Source organism: Venustampulla echinocandica, assembly GCF_003357145.1.
Source record: "Venustampulla echinocandica strain BP 5553 chromosome Unknown scaffold_11, whole genome shotgun sequence".
Classification (NCBI taxonomy): Eukaryota; Fungi; Ascomycota; class Leotiomycetes; order Helotiales; family Pleuroascaceae; genus Venustampulla; species Venustampulla echinocandica.
The window spans coordinates 288,205-308,464 of NW_022474216.1; the positions used below are offsets into that span (position 1 = coordinate 288,205).

Consider the following 20,260-nt stretch of genomic DNA (forward strand, 5'->3'; position numbering starts at 1 on the left):
TTACTGCCTTAGTGATCATGATCTTGACCTGAGATGCAAGGCACACATAAAATATACCCCCAACTGGGGACACCACCATTTTAGGCAAGACATGACGGAGTCATAAGCAATTGTGTATGCCTATCTTCTAGCTTCCCAGTAGCAATATACAAAATTACAGCTTCCTTGCCTCAAGAAGTCAAGAACAGCTCACGATTGATCAGAATATTAAAAAAAATGAACATCACACGATTGATTTATCACACACACTCTCATATCATTCTAATGCTCCTCCTCCATCTATCTATTACAGGTGGCAGGATATCACTCCGCCGCCATGCATATACCAGTCTTCTTCATTCAGACACCCTCTATACCATTCCACTCCCCATCATTCGAGACTAGTTCCCGTCTGTGAAGACGTGTCTAAACCTTAAAAACACAATACAAAGAAATGAAACGCCTCCCACGCAAAAATGGTGTCTTGACAGCAAATATACATTTCGAATCCAAATTAAAAAGTTCATTAGAAGAAGGATTGTCTATCTAGAAGGTGGACACAGCAATGGCAATAGCTTGGGTTTCAGAGTGAGAGATGGAAATGCTGATCTCCTTGACCCCAGTACTCTTCGCAGCAGCAGCGGCATCGCCATGGAGCTATTGATGCAGTGTTAGCTGATATTCATTTTCAACTTCTTGAGAGATGATACGATATCTTTGGGGAAGGGATGGGTAGGGGAGGGGATACGTACACTAACGACTGGGGCACCATTCTCATTATTTGTGATCTCGATATCCCTCAACGGGGCACCAGCACCTTTGCTCTTTACACCAAGCGCTTTGAAAACCGCTTCCTTGGCGCTCCACTTCCCCGCAAAGGAGGCTTGTGGGCTAGGTGCCTTTCGGCAGTATGCTTGCTCCTGAGGGGTGAAATTGCGTTCGACAAAGGTTTCGTTTTCGATGTTGATGGCGGAGATATCCTCAACGTCGACACCGACCTTGTTGCTAGCAGTAGCAACGCCTTTGGCAAGCGACTCGACCATTTCTTTGGTCGCTGCGGTTGGTTTCCTGTTCGAGGAGATGCTTTTGGTGAAGTCTTGGGCATAGGTGAGGGCGGAGGTCTTCTTGTCAACGGAGACGCGGGCTTCTGGGTTGAGGAAGACTGCGGCTTGTTGGGCGTCCTGGTATGGGGATTCGGTCTTGGCGACGAATAGGGTATTAGTGATCAGGCCGTTGTGGAAGTATCTGTATGCCTTCTTTTGGCGCGCTTCGACCTTGGTAGAGTAGGCCTTGTAGGTGGCTTCGTCTAGGGTAGCGAAGAGATACTTGGGATGGATACCAATTGCTTGTGCACCCTTCTGGCCGAAACCGAAGGAAGTGACGGAGAAAGCCCTGACGCCGTCGGTTTGGATGCTCTTGCTTGGGTAGACGATGTAATCAAATTGCTCCATGACCTGGTCAACATTGTCGGCGTTGCGGTTTCCTGGAACTAGACCACTGTTCAAGACTTGTAGGCAGCCGTTGAACATCCAGGCACCGGCAGCACCCTTTGGATGACCAGTAAGGTACTTTTGGAAGATACCAAGGACGGCATTTCCCTTCTTTCGGCCAAGATGCTTCATCTGTTGGCAGATGACCGATGACTCGTTCTTATCATTTGCGACGGTTGAAGTACCATGGAAAGAGGCAACATCAAGGTCATCAATAGTAAGACCCCATGTAGCGAGAGCACCGCGGAGAGGAGCAATCGTTGGGTCTTTTTTCCAGAAGGAATTGCCAAGACTGTCTAGCACCTCGCGTTCTTGACGGGCAGCCTCACGCTCGATGTGCATAACTCGATCATGAGCATACTCCGACTCATTGAACTGCTGTCCTTGGGCCTTCATAGCATCAACCTCCTCATGGACGAATTCGAGCTCGGACTCTTGCCACTGCTTGATGTTCTTCTTTCGGAGCTCCATCTGGCGGCGACGGTACTTGATATCGAGCAGAGGCGAGGGGAATTTACCAGGGTTCTCACGAGCAGTTGTAAGCACACCTTGGCCTGGTGCGGGTACTGATCGGCCAATCTTGTCAGTTGCAGTAGATGTCAAACCAAGGATACCGTAGATGGGAACGCCCATGTCGAGGGCTAGCTTGGCTGTCATAATCACTTGGATACCGCAGCCCTGGGATTCCATAAAGCCGTTTCTGGTAGTCGTAGTGGGCCGCGACATCTCCTTTGGCGTACGGCCATGGGCAAATTCATCAACGGCATTACTAGTTGCCTTCATGTTGGCGAACTCGTAGGAGCCTTCTTCTTGGAAGTCATCGAAGCCACCAACAAAGCAGACACGAGCCTTGCCCTCCAAAATTGTCTCGTAACCAATATCAACAGATTCGACAGCCGTCGCGCAGGCACCGACAGGAGTCTTGATAGGACCGGTGGAGGAGATGAGCAACATATTGACCCAGGCACTCATAGTATTGATGAACGATTCTTGGAGAATATCCTTCTGTAAAGGCTTGTCTAGGTATCGGTCCTTATACATGCCCTTAAGAGCTGTCGTTCCACCGATACCAGAACCAATACAGTTACCGACCTCAGATATATGGACGTACTTGTAGAACTCATACGGATCGGTGATACCAGCTGCCAAGAGAGACTCCACCGTGCATACGAGCACAAACAGAGTAACAGGGTCGACCTGAGATATGATATCGTCCGGAATGCCGTACTTCTTTGCATCCCAGCCGGTGGGGATTTGACCAGCAACAAGTCGGTCGAACTTGAGAGCCTTGGGTATCATGAGGGTGGCTCCCTTCTTCATGCGGACAGTGTACTCGCCGGATTCAGGAATTTCGAAAATCTCTGCTTTGTCCCCATGCTCACGCCTAAACTCCTCAGCAGTCTCCATTGATGTCTCAAAGGGCTCCAGATCCTCCTCAATCACAACCTCTTGCAGAAGTTGCTTCTTGTTGGGATCGTAGCCATTGAAGAGTTCCGGCTCGATAAGACGGATACCAGAGTGCTCAAGGATATACTTCTCGTATTTAGCCTTGATGTCCTTATCATCAACTGGCTCTCCAGTCTTGGCGTCGACCCAGCCAGCATATTGCTTGCCCTTGATGGGGCCATTGTGGTTCTTGATAAGGCCCATAATCCAAGACATCTCCACGCAGCCTTCAAGTGAGAATTGGCCATATGCCTCCATCTCCCACCGAGTACGGGAGTTACCCCATGGTCCGACCTCGGCGAAGCCAGCGACGACAACTACCTTCTCAAGATCGACCATACCCTTGAGGTTCTCATTCAGAGGCTCGACTTCCTCCTTCCAGTCAGGTAGATGAGGGAAGTCAAACTTGATGTTTGCACGAGGCTCGATGGTGACTTTCTTGTACAACGCCTCGCTATCCTCCCCGTTAACGATCTTGTTTTCGATGGCGGTTTCTTTTGTGACGGACTGTTTGACCTCGCTAGTCTCCATAATGTCTTTCCTGAGCTTGCTCATCAGATTTTGGAGGTCTGGAATGAATTGCAAGCCACCATTGAGATCAGCGAATACAGGCTCCGATTGGCAAAGGTCAACAATCGTTGGTGACATAAGACCGAGGAGATTGAAAGCCATTTCCTGTTGGGAGAAGGTGCGGACACCATATGCCTCAACACCCTCCGCGACAATGTTGTTCCCAGACATGAGACCGGTGCCACGGGTCCATCCAATAACGGCACCACAAATAGTGAGGAAGTTACCCCAGCTCTCTGAGTGCCATCTGTTGAACAGGGTCTCGAGAGCCAACTTCGACTCCGAGTAGAGACCATCATTACCGAAGGTGCCGTGGTTGGGAGACAAAGGCAAGACTACCTGGGCAGGTCGAGTCTCAAATCCTCGCTCAGCCTTCTGAGCCTTGACGCATCCAAGGAGGCGGAGGAGGTTGGTTAACATAATGCGGTGAGCCAACTCGGATTTGGAGTCGATGCTATCAATCTCGCGGCCATTCTCGGGGATAGCGGCAAATGGGACAACAAAGTCGAGATCCCATCCAAGACCCTTCTTAGGGTCATAGATATACTCAACCAAAGCTTCAACATCCTGTTTGCTGCCCTGGTTGAATGGAACAACGATAAGCTGCGAGCCCCGAGAACCGTACCGAGCGTACATCGATTGGTAGTACTCGGTGACCTCTCGGGAGAAGCGGCTGGTAGTAACCACAACCTTTGCGCCGCCGCTGATTAGGCCCTGTAGGACCTCGGCACCAATGGAGCCGGCTCCAGCACCTGTCATCAGGGCATTTTTGCCTTGGAATGTCACGCCAGACTTGGCAGCTTGCTCTAAGCCGTCAAGATACAGGCCGGTGAGCTTTTTACTATACTCCCATCCATGTTCGTCCTTTCTCTTCAAGTGTAGGAATGGGATGGTTTCGACCTTTCCAGTCTTGGCCGGACCATTTGCGCGAGGCACGTTCTTCTTCGCTGCAGCCAGCTTGCCATTGGCATTCTCCTTTGGGATAATCTGGCCTTCATTCATTGCCAGGGAGCGGATGACATCCTCATAGAGACTCTTGATTTGAAGTTGGGACGCTTTGGAAAGTTTGTGCTGCTGTTTGATGAGCTTGTAGATCCTGCTGAGGTCGCTCTGCACCTTCGTTCGGTTGCCGTATTCCGAAATCTTGCCTCCTTCAGCCATCTCCCGGACGTAATGCTCAAGCTTGCGGACGCTGGTCCGAGGAATCTCTGCATAATTGAGATTTCCGCGTGCATCTATGGTGGTATGTGGTGCGGTGGGAACAGAAACGTCCTTGTAGCAAGGAGCGACGCCCAGAACCTCTTTGCAGTTCTCGATTAATTGCTGGCCAAGCACCTTTGCTAGCTTGTAGGTCTCGCCTCGCTCAGTGGGGCAATTGTCGATGTGGTACTGCATAAAGTCAAGAAGGGTCGGGTTGGAGCGGTTCATGATGCGGATGCACTGGCTGACGATCTCACGATCAATGGCATGCAGACGCCCAAAAATGATGTCGTAGTACATGGTTAGGGCGTCCTGCCGTGCCCAATTCCACGAGGAGTCGTAAACTCTTGCTTTTAGTGAGCTGAAAACCGGCTCAATACCCGAGGCATAGAAGTCTCCATGTTCCACGTTCCACAGATCAAGCTGAGCTTGGAGGGCGTTAGACGATTGTTGGGAGCCAAGAAAGGCCTTATCCCCGGCTCGCAGGTCCATCTTCAAATATCTAGCAAAGAGCTCCAGCTGCTGTTTGAAAAGAGCTCGTTGGTCTTTGGTCAACGCATCAATGGCGGCCGGGTCCATCATCATGCCGGCCCCAGCACCGCCTGCATCTCCCCCAGCAGCTGGCGTCGACAAGTTGATTCCTGCAGTTGCCGCATACTTTTGTGATACATCATCCAAGAACGCCTTGGCATCATTTTCTGAGCCCAAACGCGCAGGAGGCTCCATGGTAAGAGCCAGCAGCAGCACCCCATCTTGTCGCCCCGGACCCAGACCCCATCTTGACTCCAAATACTTTCGGGCTGCGGTAATGTTGAAGCCACCAGGCATCTTCGAGGATATTAATCTTGCAATTAGGGAGGATGACTGCTTTCCGAGCTGGCCGTTGAACGTTGCCTGCATGGCGGCTCCTAATTCATCGAGGGGAGTATCTTCTGGTTTTTCGGGGGTGGAGCCGAATTCTTTCCCCAAGTCACCGAGGATTTCGTTTTGAAGGGTAGATTTACCTGTTCGCAACACACGAGTTAGGATTTGAAGTCTGGGAGGAACAGGACGTATTGCAGATCAAACTTACCACCCACTAAGTCTTTGATTGCCTTGCTGAGAGGAATTTCCGCAAGGGGCTTCTTTAGCTTCTGAGCAATCAGGGACCGTACGATATCGACGGCTCCAACAGGAGCATCAGGAACCTGCGCGGCTGGGCCAGCGCTGGGAGGTGGTGCGGCAGCCACGGGCGCTGAGCCTGCAGCTGGAGCGGATGATGATGGTGCTGGCGACGCGGCCGAAGCAGCTACCGGCTCGGGCTCGTCCTCCACGGGGTCGACATCGTAGTAGATCTCCTTTGCATCCTTATTGTAGCAGAGAATCTGTCGCTGCAGGGACTTTGCAGAGTCGTAGGCTTCGTACTTGGAGGCGAGGGTCCTCTTGGCCATGACGCCGAGGGTGTCGTTGGGACCGATTTCGACGATCCTCTCCGTTGTCTTCTCGGCGAGGATGACATCTTGGGTCTCAATCCATCTGACGGGCGAGGCAAACTGGTATGCCAATAGCTCGACGAGGAGCGTGTGGGCGAGCTCCTGCTCGACTTCGGGGCGCATTGTTTCGGGGACTCGTTTTACGTCCGGGGACGATTAAGGAGAAATGTGAGAGGAGGAATGGAGGCAATCCGGGGATGAAGTGGTTGCGGGTGCGAGCTGAGGAGGAGAGGAGATTTATTCGGTGTTGTTCGGGGAGGTATTGGTGCTGTTGCGGGAGTGGATGGGTGGTGGATGGCGAAGGGCGGGAATGCTCTGGTAAATTACAACAAGCCCGAATGAATTATGACGGAGCACAACTAGGAGAAGAATTGGAGGATGGAGGATGGAGAATAGAGGATTGAATAGCCGGGTGAGGGGGATGAGGAATGAAGGGAGTGGAGTGGAGTGCGAGGTACGCCGAGGAAGAGTTGAGATATTTCGGTTCACTATTCTCGTCTCCCCGTCGCGTATATTGACTTTCTCGCTTTCTCTCTCTCAGTCTCTGTTTCAACGGTTGAAGGGTTGAACTGCTGGAACAACTTCCCGCCGTCCCAACGCCTGCATCGCCTAGGCCCGGGGCGGCATAGCGCCAACACACGACCCTGGACCCTGCAATGGCTGCTCCGGCGGGAAGGGAAGTGCCTGTCTCTTATACACATCTAGATGTGTATAAGAGACAGACCCTGGACCCTGCAATGGCTGCTCCGGCGGGAAGGGAAGGGGCAATCCGGTATTGTTGTTATTATTATTTACCTGGTTTATTTATTATCACTTCCGAGTTTTTTTTTTTACTTCGCTGCACAGCAAGGTCAACCACGCCACCACAAGATAAGACAAGGCAACGGCTCTTACAGAGTAAAGAATTTAAATACCTTGGATATCTGGAGATGCAACCATGATGGCTCTACTGGATCGTTGCACCGGCTCTGGCCGAGTGGGGGGACAATACTGCGCACACAAAGCCCAGGCTATCACGAACACCCGCGTCGGGTTTCTATCAGTACCTTACCTACGTGTACCTAGGACAGCCTCCATTATATTGCCATTCATTATTGCACTCTAGACTATGCACGAAGTACAGTGCAAAGACATCCTTATCTGCTATCTAAAGTCCTATGCTAGCTAATATGGGATGGAGGAGATACAGTAACCCGGGGCTTTCCATTCCAACCCCTCGGAGGCAAGGAACACTGCACACTTATCAGTTGATTGCCACATATCTCGCCCCCTTCTTCCTGTTTTCTCCCCCCTTTCTCCCTGCTTGCGTGCCCCCTCTCCCCCTCCCAATCGCTACTCCGTATTGCACAGTACACAAAACAACCGCAATGCGTCTCCTGTATACCGAGGAAAGAATCGACCTTATTCTTACTGCATATATGTCCCGCTCTCAACAGAATACTGGTGAATTGGGTGAATAGTAATCGCATACGGAGGATGGTTGCATGATCATACCCATAAATAGCCATCAGCATATCTCTCTCCCTGCTGCTCAACCCAGCTCTTGAGCAACTTAGTACCGAGTAATAAATAAACAACAAATATCTTCGAGAAGAGGGGTGTGTAATTCGACGACAATACCTCTCTACGGTACTTCGTATAACTTGGTACTATTCTTCCCTCCCAAGAGTGATGTAATAATTGAATATCATTGTTGTCTATCTCTATCTCCCCCTCTCCCTTGTACTGTATATATTAACTCGCCCCCCTTCCCCTCCCGCCACCAAATATGCCGCCGCTATGGGCATTATTGTGGTACTGCAGACTGCAGACTATGCAGGCGCAATGCGAGGATCGACTGTTGGGCGACACTAGACTGTTAGGAGACAATTAGTTGGTAATTAGCATGCAATTAGCAGTCTTGGAGTCGTATTAGTGCGCCAGAATTACAGCGTTGGACCAGCCAGGGATATTTATTCTTGTAGGGATTCTGGGTCAAGGGAGAACCGCGGAACCAAGTGTTGTTGGGGCCCCGACACCCGACTGAAGTCAATATTGGAGAATCAGAGAGAGATTCATCATTCATTCTTTGCCCGACGCTGCCCTCTCCTGCGCAAGACAAGCCAAAGACGAGAACCCAAAATACTCCATCCTCACAATCTTCCCATATACCCTCAATTGATCCTCCACCTCCCGCACCGCATCTCGTCTCCGCCCCCGTCTAACGTCTTGCTTCCCTCCTGTTTATAATTTTTGTCGGGCTTCCAATTCTCCATTGCCGATACACCAGAGAAGGCTTATCAACAAAACAAGAGGAGCACAACTACACCACCTCCCCCACTGCCTCTTCTTCTGCTTCGTCTGCTTGGAGTTGTTCTTGTAACTACTTCTGCTCCTGCTCTTCATTGAGTCTCTGGAGGTTCCAAAAACAAGGTCGGTTCAGTTTCTCCCGGGCCGCCAGAACCAGTGCTAACTTCTTTTCTCCCCCCAACAGCTCCATCCCTCCATCCATCCCCTCTACAATACACATAATTCTCTCCGTCATGTACGGAACGTCCACCGGCCCTCAGACGGGCGTGTCGACACCGCGCTCCTCTGCATCACTGCGACCTCTCGTCCTCAGCCATGGTTCTCTCGAATTCTCCTTCTTGGTTCCCACAAACCTCCATTTCCACGCCTCCCAGATCAGGGATCGCTTTATTGCATCTCTCCCAGCGTCAACCGATGAATTAGCCCAGGATGACGAGCCCTCGTCCGTCCCAGAGCTGGTCGCGCGATACCTTGGCTTCGTTGCAGAAGATGTGGATGAGGGCGAAGACGATGCGCAAGGCACATACGCCGAGGTCTTAACACTCGTCCTCAACGAATTCGAGCGTGCTTTTCTGCGGGGGAACGAAGTCCACGCGCTGACTGCCACGCTTCCCGGCATCAATGCGAAGAAACTCGAAGTTGTCCGAAGTTACTATGCTGCTCGAGCGGCCATCGGCAGAGCCATCCGGCCCCATGAATCCGCACTCTTCCGCGCAGCCAGCGACGAGAGCGCGAAGGTGTACAGCGTTTTCGGTGGACAGGGCAACATCGAAGAATACTTTGACGAGCTCCGCGAACTCTACCGCGCCTACCCCTCCTTCGTAGAGGATTTGGTGGTGTCGGCCGCCGAGCTACTGCAAAATCTGTCTAGGGATCCAAGGGCAGTAAAGCTGTACTCGAAGGGACTGGATGTGATGGCATGGCTCCATGATCCGGAGGCAACCCCAGATGTCGATTATATGGTGTCGGCGCCTGTTAGCTTCCCGCTGATTGGGCTTGTGCAACTTGCACATTATACCGTTACCTGTAAGATACTTGGTCTTACGCCAGGTCAGTTTCGGGAACGGTTAAGTGGTACAACCGGTCACTCTCAGGGCGTTGTTATGGCGGCGGCTACCTCGGCCGCGGATTCCTGGGAGTCTTTTGATGATATTGCCATTTCGGCCCTCACGATCCTCTTCTGGATTGGATCACGAAGTCAACAAACATATCCCACAACCTCACTCGCCCCCTCAATCCTGCAAGACTCTGTCGATAATGGAGAAGGCACCCCCACACCCATGCTTAGCATTCGGGATCTTTCACGGGCTCAGGTCCAGCAGCACATCGATGCTACAAACCAATACCTTCCCGAGGATCGCCATATCGCCATTTCTCTGGTTAACAGTGCACGAAATCTGGTGGTTACTGGCCCACCCATCTCCCTCTATGGTCTCAACCTCCAACTCCGAAAAGTCAAAGCACCCACCGGCCTTGATCAAACGCGCATCCCCTTCACGGAACGAAAGGTCCGATTTGTCAATCGGTTCTTGCCGATTACCTCGCCATTCCATAGCAAATACCTCGCCGGTGCCACACCACAACTAGCCGAAGATCTCAAAAATGTTGAGATTGATAGCAAGCTCTTGGCGATCCCTGTGTATGATACGAACACCGGAAATGACATCAAAACCGAAGTAAAGGGCAACATCGTACCGACACTTGTCCGCCTGATTACGCATGATCCTGTTAACTGGGAGAAAGCAACCGTTTTCCCAAGGGCGACTCATGTGCTTGATTTTGGGCCTGGTGGCATCTCTGGCCTCGGTGTCCTGACTAGCCGTAACAAAGAAGGAACTGGTGTTCGTGTGATCTTAGCTGGGGCGATTGATGGTACAATCCCAGAGGTTGGCTACAAGCCAGAGCTCTTTGATAGAGATGAGGAGCACGCAGTAAGATACGCTGTGGATTGGGTCGAAGAGCACGGTCCTCGCTTGATCAAGAACTCAACCGGCCAAACCTATGTCGATACCAAGATGAGCAGACTTTTAGGCGTACCCCCCATTATGGTTGCAGGTATGACACCTTGCACTGTGCCATGGGATTTCGTTGCAGCGACAATGAACGCCGGTTACCAAATTGAATTGGCCGGTGGTGGTTACTATAATGCCAAAACTATGACCGAGGCTTTAAGAAAGATCGAGAATGCTATTCCTACAGGACGCGGTATCACAGTCAACCTTATCTACGTCAATCCCCGTGCCATGCAATGGCAAATCCCACTTCTTGGCCAGCTACGTGCCGAGGGTGTTCCTATTGAAGGCTTGACCATCGGCGCCGGTGTTCCTTCAATTGACGTTGCTCAAGAGTATATTGAGACACTTGGATTGAAGCACATTTCTTTCAAGCCAGGTTCCGTTGAGGGAATTCAGGCCGTGATCAACATCGCAAAAGCCAACCCGTCATTCCCAGTTCTCCTTCAATGGACCGGTGGTCGTGGTGGTGGACATCATTCATTTGAAGATTTTCATCAACCCATCCTTCAAATGTATGGTCGCATCAGACGAAGCGATAACATCATTTTGGTGGCAGGCAGTGGATTCGGTGGCGCTGAGGATACATACCCTTACCTCACTGGCGAATGGTCCGCCAAATACGGTTACCCACCCATGCCATTCGATGGGTGTCTCTTTGGTAGCCGTATGATGACTGCGAAGGAAGCCCATACGAGCAAAAATGCGAAGAAGGCAATCACTGAGGCAGAAGGTTTAGATGACGGTGAGTGGGAAAAGACCTACAAAGGGCCCGCTGGAGGTGTTATCACTGTTAGATCCGAGATGGGAGAGCCAATCCATAAACTTGCCACCCGAGGTGTCATGTTCTGGGCTGAGATGGATGCAAAGATCTTCAGCTTGCCAAAGGAGAAACGTGTCCCAGAGCTCAAGAAGAACCGCGACTACATCATCAAGAAGCTCAACGATGACTTCCAGAAGGTCTGGTTTGGACGCAACAAGGCCGGTGAGACTGTTGACCTTGAGGATATGACCTATGGCGAGGTCGTTCGGCGTATGGTCGATCTGATGTACGTGCGGCACGAATCTCGCTGGATTGACAAATCCTACACAAGGTTGACCGGCGATTTCATCCGTCGTGTTGAGGAGCGCTTTACGCCAAATCAAGGAAGTCCATCGCTGCTCCAGAGCTATTCGGAACTCGATACCCCATATGCAACCGTCCAGAGAATCTTAGTCGCCTATCCCGAGGCCGAGACCCAACTCATTAACGCACAAGATGTCCAGCACTTCTTGCTCCTATGCCAACGCCGCGGCCAGAAGCCAACCACCTTTGTTCCCGCGCTGGATGAGAACTTTGAGCTATTCTTCAAGAAGGATTCTTTGTGGCAATCAGAGGATCTCGAGGCTGTTATAGATCAGGACGTGGGCCGAACTTGTATCTTGCAAGGCCCCATGGCTGCCAAGTACTCCAAGGTCGTTGACGAGCCTATTAAGGATATTCTTGACGGCATCCATAACGCCCATATCAAGGGCTTGACCAGAGACACCTACAATGGGAATGAGTCCGCCATTCCAGTGATCGAATATTTCGGTGGCAAGCTTATTGACTCGGAGCAAGAGGTCGATCTAGAAGGCCTCACCATCTCGCAAGACACTGATAAAACGACATACCGCATCTCATCTTCTGCCGCCGTTCCACTCCCACCTTTGGATGTCTGGCTATCTCTACTCGCTGGCCACAAACGATCATGGAGGTATGCACTGTTCTCCTCTGAGGTCTTCGTTCAAGGGCAGAAGTTCCAAACAAACCCAATGAAGCGAATCTTTGCCCCTGTTCGTGGCCTGTTCATCGAGATTTCTCACCCCAGTGATCCCACAAAGACCGTCATCACCGTGAAGGAGCAACCAAGACCCAATAAATATGTCGAGGTTATTAATGTTAGATTGACCAACAAGAACGAGATCTTAGTCAACATGATTAAGGATACCACAGCCGTTGGAAAGCCTGTTGCTTTGCCACTTATCTTCACATACCATCCTGAGGCTGGCTATGCACCCATCCGTGAGGTTATGCAAGGTCGAAATGACCGTATCAAGGAGTTCTACTGGCGGGCGTGGTTCGGAAACGAGCCTCTAGACCTTGATGCCTCAGTCAGGGGCAAATTCGACGGTGGCAAGGCTACGATTACAAGCGAGGCTATCAACGACTTCGTATATGCTGTTGGTAATACTGGAGAGGCGTTCGTCGACAGACCTGGAAAGGAAGTTTTGGCTCCCATGGATTTCGCCATTGTGGTTGGCTGGAAGGCCATCACAAAGCCCATATTCCCAAAGAGCATTGACGGTGATCTCCTCAAGCTCGTCCATCTTTCCAATGGATTCCGCATGCTTCCTGGTGCCGAACCTTTGAAGAAGGGCGATGAAGTTGAAACTACCGCCCAGATCAATGCTGTAGTCAACCAAGACTCCGGCAAAATGGTAGAGGTTTGTGGTACCATCAAACGTGAAGGACGTCCAGTTATGGAGGTCACCTCGCAGTTCCTGTACCGTGGCGTCTATACCGATTTCGAGAACACCTTCCAGCGTAAGACAGAGACACCAATGCAGATCCACCTAGCAACGAGCAAGGATGTCGCTGTTTTGCAATCCAAGGAATGGTTCAACCTAGATGAGCCTAGTCATGAGTTACTTGGCCAGACCTTGACATTCCGTCTCCAGAGTTTGGTGCGCTTCAAGAACACTACTGTGTTCAGTAGCGTGGAGACCAGAGGACAAGTCCTCTTAGAACTCTCAACCAAAGAGATCATCCAAGTCGCTAGCGTTGATTACGAGGCAGATGTTTCCCACGGAAATCCGGTCATCGACTATCTCCAAAGACATGGGTCGTCGATTGAGCAGCCCATAAACTTTGAGAACTCCATCCCGTTGAATGGAAAGACACCACTACTCCTCAGGGCTCCCGCTTCTAACGAACCATACGCACGTGTCTCTGGGGACTACAACCCAATTCACGTATCCCGTGTCTTCGCAAGCTATGCCAACCTGCCCGGCACCATTACGCACGGCATGTACTCCAGCGCCGCAGTTAGAAGTCTGGTAGAGACCTGGGCTGCTGAGAACAATGTCGGCCGCGTAAGAAGCTTCCACGCTTCGCTGACTGGCATGGTGCTCCCCAATGATGACATCGAGGTCAAGCTACAGCATGTCGGCATGGTTGCCGGTCGGAAGATCATCAAGGTCGAGGCAATGAACAAGGAGACCGAAGACAAAGTCTTGCTTGGTGAAGCTGAAGTCGAACAACCTGTATCTGCCTATGTGTTCACTGGACAAGGTTCACAAGAGCAAGGTATGGGCATGGAGCTCTATGCCAGCAGCCCTGTTGCGAAGGAGGTATGGGATCGGGCCGACAAGCACTTCATGGATAACTATGGTAAGGTTCCTCAGTCAAATTTCCAAGTGCCCAGCTAACATCATTCAAGGTTTTGCAATCACCAACATTGTCAAGAACAATCCTAAAGAGCTCACCATCCACTTTGGTGGCCCTCGAGGCAAGGCCATCCGCCAGAATTATATGGCTATGACTTTCGAAACTGTGGGTGTTGATGGTTCTACCAAATCGGAGAAGATCTTCAAGGAGATTGATGAGCGTACTACCTCATACACATATCGGTCGCCAACTGGTCTGCTTTCCGCGACACAATTTACCCAACCTGCCTTGACCCTGATGGAAAAGGCCAGTTTCGAAGACATGCGGTCAAAGGGCCTCGTGCAACGAGATAGCAGTTTTGCTGGGCATTCGCTCGGAGAATACTCTGCTCTTGCTGCTCTGGCTGATGTCATGCCTATTGAGAGTTTGGTTTCCGTTGTCTTCTACCGAGGTCTCACTATGCAAGTCGCCGTCGAGCGGGACGAGTCCGGCAGATCCAACTACTCCATGTGCGCCGTCAACCCCAGCAGAATCTCCAAGACATTCAACGAGGAGGCTCTGCAGTACGTCGTGGGCAATATTACCGAGGAGACTGGTTGGCTCCTAGAGATTGTCAATTACAACATCGCCAACATGCAATACGTCTGCGCTGGTGACCTCCGCGCCCTCGATACCCTCACAGGCGTGACCAACTACCTCAAAGCCCAGAAGATCGATATCCAGCAACTAATGCAGACCCTCTCCCTGGAAGACGTCAAAGCACACTTGGTAGAAATAATCCGCGAATGCGCAAAGCAAACAGAGGCGAAACCCAAACCACTCGATCTGCAACGCGGCTTCGCCACCATCCCCCTCAAGGGCATCGATGTCCCCTTCCACTCGACCTTCCTACGATCTGGCGTCAAGCCTTTCCGCTCCTTCCTGCTCAAGAAGATCAACAAGACGACGATTGATCCGAGCAAGCTCATTGGGAAGTATATCCCCAACGTGACCGCCCGGCCATTCGAGCTCACCAAGGAATACTTCGAGGATGTTTATCGGTTGACGAACTCGCCGAAGATCGGGGCGGTGTTGGCCAATTGGGAGAAGTACCAGGATGAGGGGGCGATAACTAATGGGGTTAATGGAGTATCGCACACCAATGGCGTGGACGGTGTTGGTAGTGACGATGATGATAGTGTGGACGGTGTTAATGGCGTGAATGGTACCCATTAGATGAGGATTGTGCAGATGTTCTGAAGATTTCCTCTTGTTTTTGTACCTGACGGTGGGCGTATGGATTTTTAGATTATTAAATGATACATGTTCCTAGACAGAGTGTATGTGTTGGTTGTTAGAACTATGGAGTATCGTGTTCTATAATTAAGATGTTCAGTTTTGTAAAACCAGCTTCTTATATACATTTTAAAAACGCTGTGATTTACAATTATCAGTTCGTTGGAAACGGTAGAACATAATTTGATATAATCCACCTCGTGAGCGGATGTGCTCTCAGCAACCTTCTCCTATTCGGCAGTAGGGGTATGTACGTTTCTCATATTCCATCTTCTCACTTTTCTATCCCACCTCTTTCACTAGAATTGGGGTTATTGCTATCTGGGCAGCTTCTTAGCTTTTATCACACGAGGAAATGTATAGGACAAGCGAGTCAGTCGAGGAAGTGAGGGAAAGAAGAAACTATTACAGAACTAAAAAAAATAGTAAAAGGAATATTCTTCTGGAGCGTTGAATACTGAGAAACTTGAGCTGTGCACTTCTAGCCTTTGTTAACTCTAGCGGAGCACCTAAGGTTATCTTAGTTTATCTGTTGATGGTGGTTGATTTACTACTACACACCAACAGGCTTGGTCGCCCGTCTCTAGTTGTTAAGAGGTTTCTGCTTATTTTGATATATAAGTGTTGAAGCGAGGTTTTCCGATACTAGAGATTTGGTGAACCCCTGATTGTATGTGGTCAATCAATTCGTGCCTAAGGCAACACATGCGCTAAAATACCGCTCGCTCGGCTCCCTTATCCCTTATAACCGTCCCCTGACGTACACTTCCGTTATCGTACTTAAATCAACAACCTTACACCTGCTTTAACTTGAGATCCTTGCGTGCTCCAAACGATATTTACTTTACCGCAATACAAACTCACTACTTCATAGCGGTGTTTCTCTATTTCAATTTCGGTTTCTGTGTCAAGACCACTGGCGACCCAACCACCTCAATATCGATACATAAATATTTGATCATCTACAATGGAGGCTATATCCGCTATACCATAACTTCTGGAGGTAATTCTCCTTCACTTTGACCCACCACCCTGCTGGTCTTTACCATGCGAGTAAGCAAGACGTGGGATGGCGTTATAACAAACTCCCCAGCGATCCAGCAGGCTCTATACTTCAGGCCGATTTCGACCGCGACCACAACTTCAACGGAACCAGTACACCTGGCAAATGATCCAGAGAGCGGCCAAGTAAATGGCTGGGATCCCACAAGTGATAAAGTGGCCGGTTCTTGGCCGGTTCTTAATCCACTTTTGATGAAGAAATTTGGACGATGCTTCTTTGACTTTGAGGGAGAGTACGGCTATCATCGCCGCGCAGGCGCGTTCTATAGGCTCTCGTGGACAGCTAGAGCTTGCGAGGCAGATCGCGAGGTGGCTCTTAAAGGAGAAGATGTAATGATAAACCCCGCACCGAAACGCCCCTGATCCTGACTTCACCTCTGGTTCCATGACCTTTGACCGTCGGGACCTGCGCAGCAATAGATGTCCGATTCTGCTTACTCTTGGACAAGTTGCATCACTTTACAGTACTATACTATATCTCCTCATTGTCTTTTCTTTGACACTTGGTTGCTGACCCTACTAGCTAGGACCCCAGCCATCTGGAAGAAACAATACTAGCCTAGCTAGTGAGTACATCAGTAAGCTGAATAGACCATGCCGCTGACATTCATCTTGTAGATAGCATCACAAAGATCCTCTACTCTTACGCAGATACATCCAAACATACCACCATCGAAGCCCAGAAATCGACCTGGCACGCACCAATTCCGGTCCCCAACAAACATCACTCGAACAAGAAGAGACTGGCTCTGACGGAAAATAGAGCTCTCTTACTGTTTTCAAGTCTATTTTTGTTTGTCAATAAGCCAAATTTAGCTATAGGGATGCGAAATTCGACTGATAACTCCATCACTTTGCCGTCAACTCGGTTTTTCTTATTCGACACTTGTCGGAATGGAGTCTAGAGTGCGTGGAGCCGGAAATAAAAGTACTAGGAGCGATTGAGATTAAAATTTGAAGCATTCAATTATGGGCTGCAAAAATTATTTGAGCTTCATTTCTGGGAATTGTTGCAAAGAAGATGCAGTTCTGGGATATTTTTGGATCACCAGGACATAGAACAAAAGGTCGCCAAATACGTGCAATCGGTGTTGTACATCTTGTCGTAATTTAGGTCCCAAGCATGTTCTTCTCGAGGGCGTCCATCAGATCTGCAGCCTTTAATGCTAGACCTCTACTTTCGTTATCTATGCCATCTTTCTTCTCGGCCGCACCCCTGAACATCTTCCTCCAGTGCCGCCAATGATTTAGATCAAGATATTCACCTGTCTCCATATCGGTATTCGTAGTCGGAAAATGAGCACGTATAAAGAGCGTTTGTCCGGACTTCAAAACCCACTAAGCAGCGGCAGCAACACGGCAACTAAAGGCGGGCTCGTCATGGCTTGAGGTGGGCACAGAGGAAGAGGTCTCGAAGGCCTCCCGCATTGTCCAGAGGCAGAATTTCTCCAAGCCCACGCCTCCAAGCTAATGGAGAAGTGCACAAAAAGCATTTAAGTTGATCCAACGACGAACAAATTCAGGTGTTGATGCTTCTTCTGGTTCGTCGACAGAAAATGGGGCTGAAGAATACAAATCAGCGTAAAAATATTAGACGCGCGACACAATGAGATAGAGGATAAATAGACATCGAAGGCAGGACTTAGAACAGCATATGAGAAGTAACAAGAGATGAAGAAAATCTCAGAAGGGAATGATTAGAAGCTCAAACTTACGATCATAGTTTTCTCGTAAAGTCTCCCCAAGAAGGTTCAGCTCATTGTTGTAACGAAGTCTCTTCTCCTCATCCTTGAGATAAATTTGGTAAGCCTTTTGCAATCTTTTAAACAATATAAGAAGGATTAAGCTTTACCCAGAAGCCTACGAAGGCTGTTTTGGGAGAACGGCGTAACTCCAGCACCAGTCGTACAAGTTTCACCATGGATGGATGAGAATATTGAATTTGCTTTCCAACAGAAATACAAAGCTCCCAGAGAGTTGATAATTCATTTGTCCAGCCACGAGGCTCCGGAGGATCTGGGAGGAGCTTCACGAGCGAATGTGCAGCTTGTGTGAGGGGCGGCTTGCTGTCAGGCTAGAGGTAGTCGGGGAGAATCGTCACGATCTTCAGCTCAAAGAGCGGATCGTCTGTAACACTCTCTTTCGCAATTTCTTCGGGGGTAGTGTCGTCTACCCCCTCAATGATGAAGATCAAACCTTCCATCGTGGTATGCGAGTAGTTTGGCAGGATATTCGAATTCTGAATTTTAAGAGGGTTCGTCAATATTGTTTCGAGATGAGAGGTGGCGGGGTCTCGCATATGGAGCATGTGATTACTCGTAATCATCCCAATTGGGCCTGGTATTCACTGCTGTGCCTACCAACAGTAGGAAACATTCTTCACATCGCACAGCATTTGGATCAAAACAAAGAAAGCGAAGATACTGTACAGAACCAACTCTATACTTTAACCCAGGCAAAGCGGTACTCCAGCTGCGGACGAGTTGAAGCGAGGAATGGGGGCAACGGGAAAGTCGGGGTCTCACAGCCCATCAGAGGCAATGGGCGGTGGTCGCAACTTATGAAAGGTATGAGCGCGCGGATGGTAGTGGCCTACTGGCGAAGAAGCTGAAGTCAAGTGAGCCTGGTATAGACTACTCCAGTGAAAGGCGCAAGGCGCTCGAATAGAGTACTCGTAAACAAGGCAAGCCGAGGGCACTCGAGGAGGGCACTAAACCACAGTTAGCAAGGAAGATGGACCTTTACGGTATCGAGATTCGAGACAGGCGATATTTTAGTGATAATTGTATTCCTTGATGTTAGAATTGACGTTGTGGAGGTGCCCCTGTACCGTGGGTCGTGCCCAGTAGTGAATAAAATACACCGTAAGTAGGACTAACTCCCACCTATCGGCTACCTTCCGTGACACCGCAGCCCTATCGATATGGAGAGCCTCAGGTACAGAGTAACCTCTACCAAACTACAACTTACAAGCACCTCAAGCCTACCACTACTCAGTACCATCTTCTCCATCGATAAATAAACACGTTTAGCAATACCAACTCTATGCTCCCTATCGAGTGTTCTTCAGAAGATTATCCGGCAAACTTCAAAATTTGAACCTCTTAGTCGCCCATCTACACATACGGCTACCCTTCACTCCCGAGACCATCGCAAATTATGGCTGACGATCTGAGAATCGCACTGGGTAAATCCAAAATTGACACCAGCCAACATAGCACACGTTGGCCCTTCTGGGCAGAGGCTGTGGCCGCCTACCAATCCGGATGGCGGATGCCAGAGAAACGTGCCCCCGTCGTCATCAGCCCCGACGGCCCAGTTTCTACTCCCGAGAAGCTACAGGAGCTGGCTGAGCTACCTTCAGTCCCCGAAGTCGTGGGCACCACTAAGACCACGCTACGCGCTAGAGACTCCGATGCCGACAGGAGTAAGGACACGGAAAAGGTTCAGATATGCGAAGTCAACTGGGAGCAGCTGGACAGAATCAATGAGCGTGCGGAATGCGAAGAAATTTACGTTTGGTTCGAGGATGCCCAAAGGGCCGCCGTCGTGATACTGTCACTCAAGGCACCGGAACACGCAGTATCAGAGATCACCGGACCATCGCCTAACCCGTCTCCTCCCATCCCCACCAAGGATGGCGAGGTTCGAGACGGTAGCGGCTAGGTGAACGGAGGTGAGCAGAGGGGAGGATAAGTGAGGAGTGAGGTGCAGCGAGGATGGACAAGTCTGGGAGGGTCGTATATGAGAGTTCGGATGCCGTAACTTGCAATCTCTCTTCGCCAGCAATGCTGTCTTGCACCTTCATATGGGTGGCTTTAGTTCTAGCAAGACCTTGGACCTTGGCCTGTGAGAAAAGTCCCTCGATTACACTCTCCAAGCGATATTCTGGATGAGCCGGCATAGCAGCAAGGGAGCCTCCCCTGGGCAGTAGGGTGTGCCATCACAAATACCTCCTTATGGCTACTCTGGAATGATGATTCAAGCACTAATATATTTATTTACACTGTTTGTTCTTCGGTATGTTTTATATCTCTGATCACTACAATTGTGGGG

At 50.1% G+C, this 20,260-nt stretch overlaps 4 protein-coding genes across 4 annotated transcripts; 3 read left to right on the forward strand and 1 right to left on the reverse strand.

Annotated features, from left to right (window-relative positions):
• Positions 1–525: 525 nt before the first annotated feature.
• Positions 526–6,280, reverse strand: BP5553_09621 (uncharacterized protein; the record flags this gene model as incomplete). The annotated part of the gene is made up of 3 exons (XM_032018244.1): positions 526–636; positions 732–5,689; positions 5,758–6,280. The coding sequence occupies 3 exons, from the start codon at positions 6,278–6,280 to the stop codon at positions 526–528; spliced, it is 5,592 nt and encodes a 1,863-aa protein (XP_031865543.1).
• A 2,399-nt stretch (positions 6,281–8,679) lies between these two features.
• BP5553_09622 (Fatty acid synthase-like protein subunit beta) lies at positions 8,680–15,082 on the forward strand (the record flags this gene model as incomplete). Its single annotated transcript, XM_032018245.1, has 2 exons — positions 8,680–13,870; positions 13,920–15,082. 2 exons carry the CDS (start codon positions 8,680–8,682, stop codon positions 15,080–15,082), a joined length of 6,354 nt encoding a protein of 2,117 aa, XP_031865544.1.
• Positions 15,083–16,189: 1,107 nt separating this feature from the next.
• On the forward strand, positions 16,190–17,109 carry BP5553_09623 (uncharacterized protein; the record flags this gene model as incomplete). The annotated part of the gene is made up of 3 exons (XM_032018246.1): positions 16,190–16,534; positions 16,728–16,770; positions 16,823–17,109. 3 exons carry the CDS (start codon positions 16,190–16,192, stop codon positions 17,107–17,109), a joined length of 675 nt encoding a protein of 224 aa, XP_031865545.1.
• A 2,254-nt stretch (positions 17,110–19,363) lies between these two features.
• Positions 19,364–19,870, forward strand: BP5553_09624 (uncharacterized protein; the record flags this gene model as incomplete). Its single annotated transcript, XM_032018247.1, has 1 exon — positions 19,364–19,870. One exon carries the CDS (start codon positions 19,364–19,366, stop codon positions 19,868–19,870), a length of 507 nt encoding a protein of 168 aa, XP_031865546.1.
• Positions 19,871–20,260: the final 390 nt, after the last annotated feature.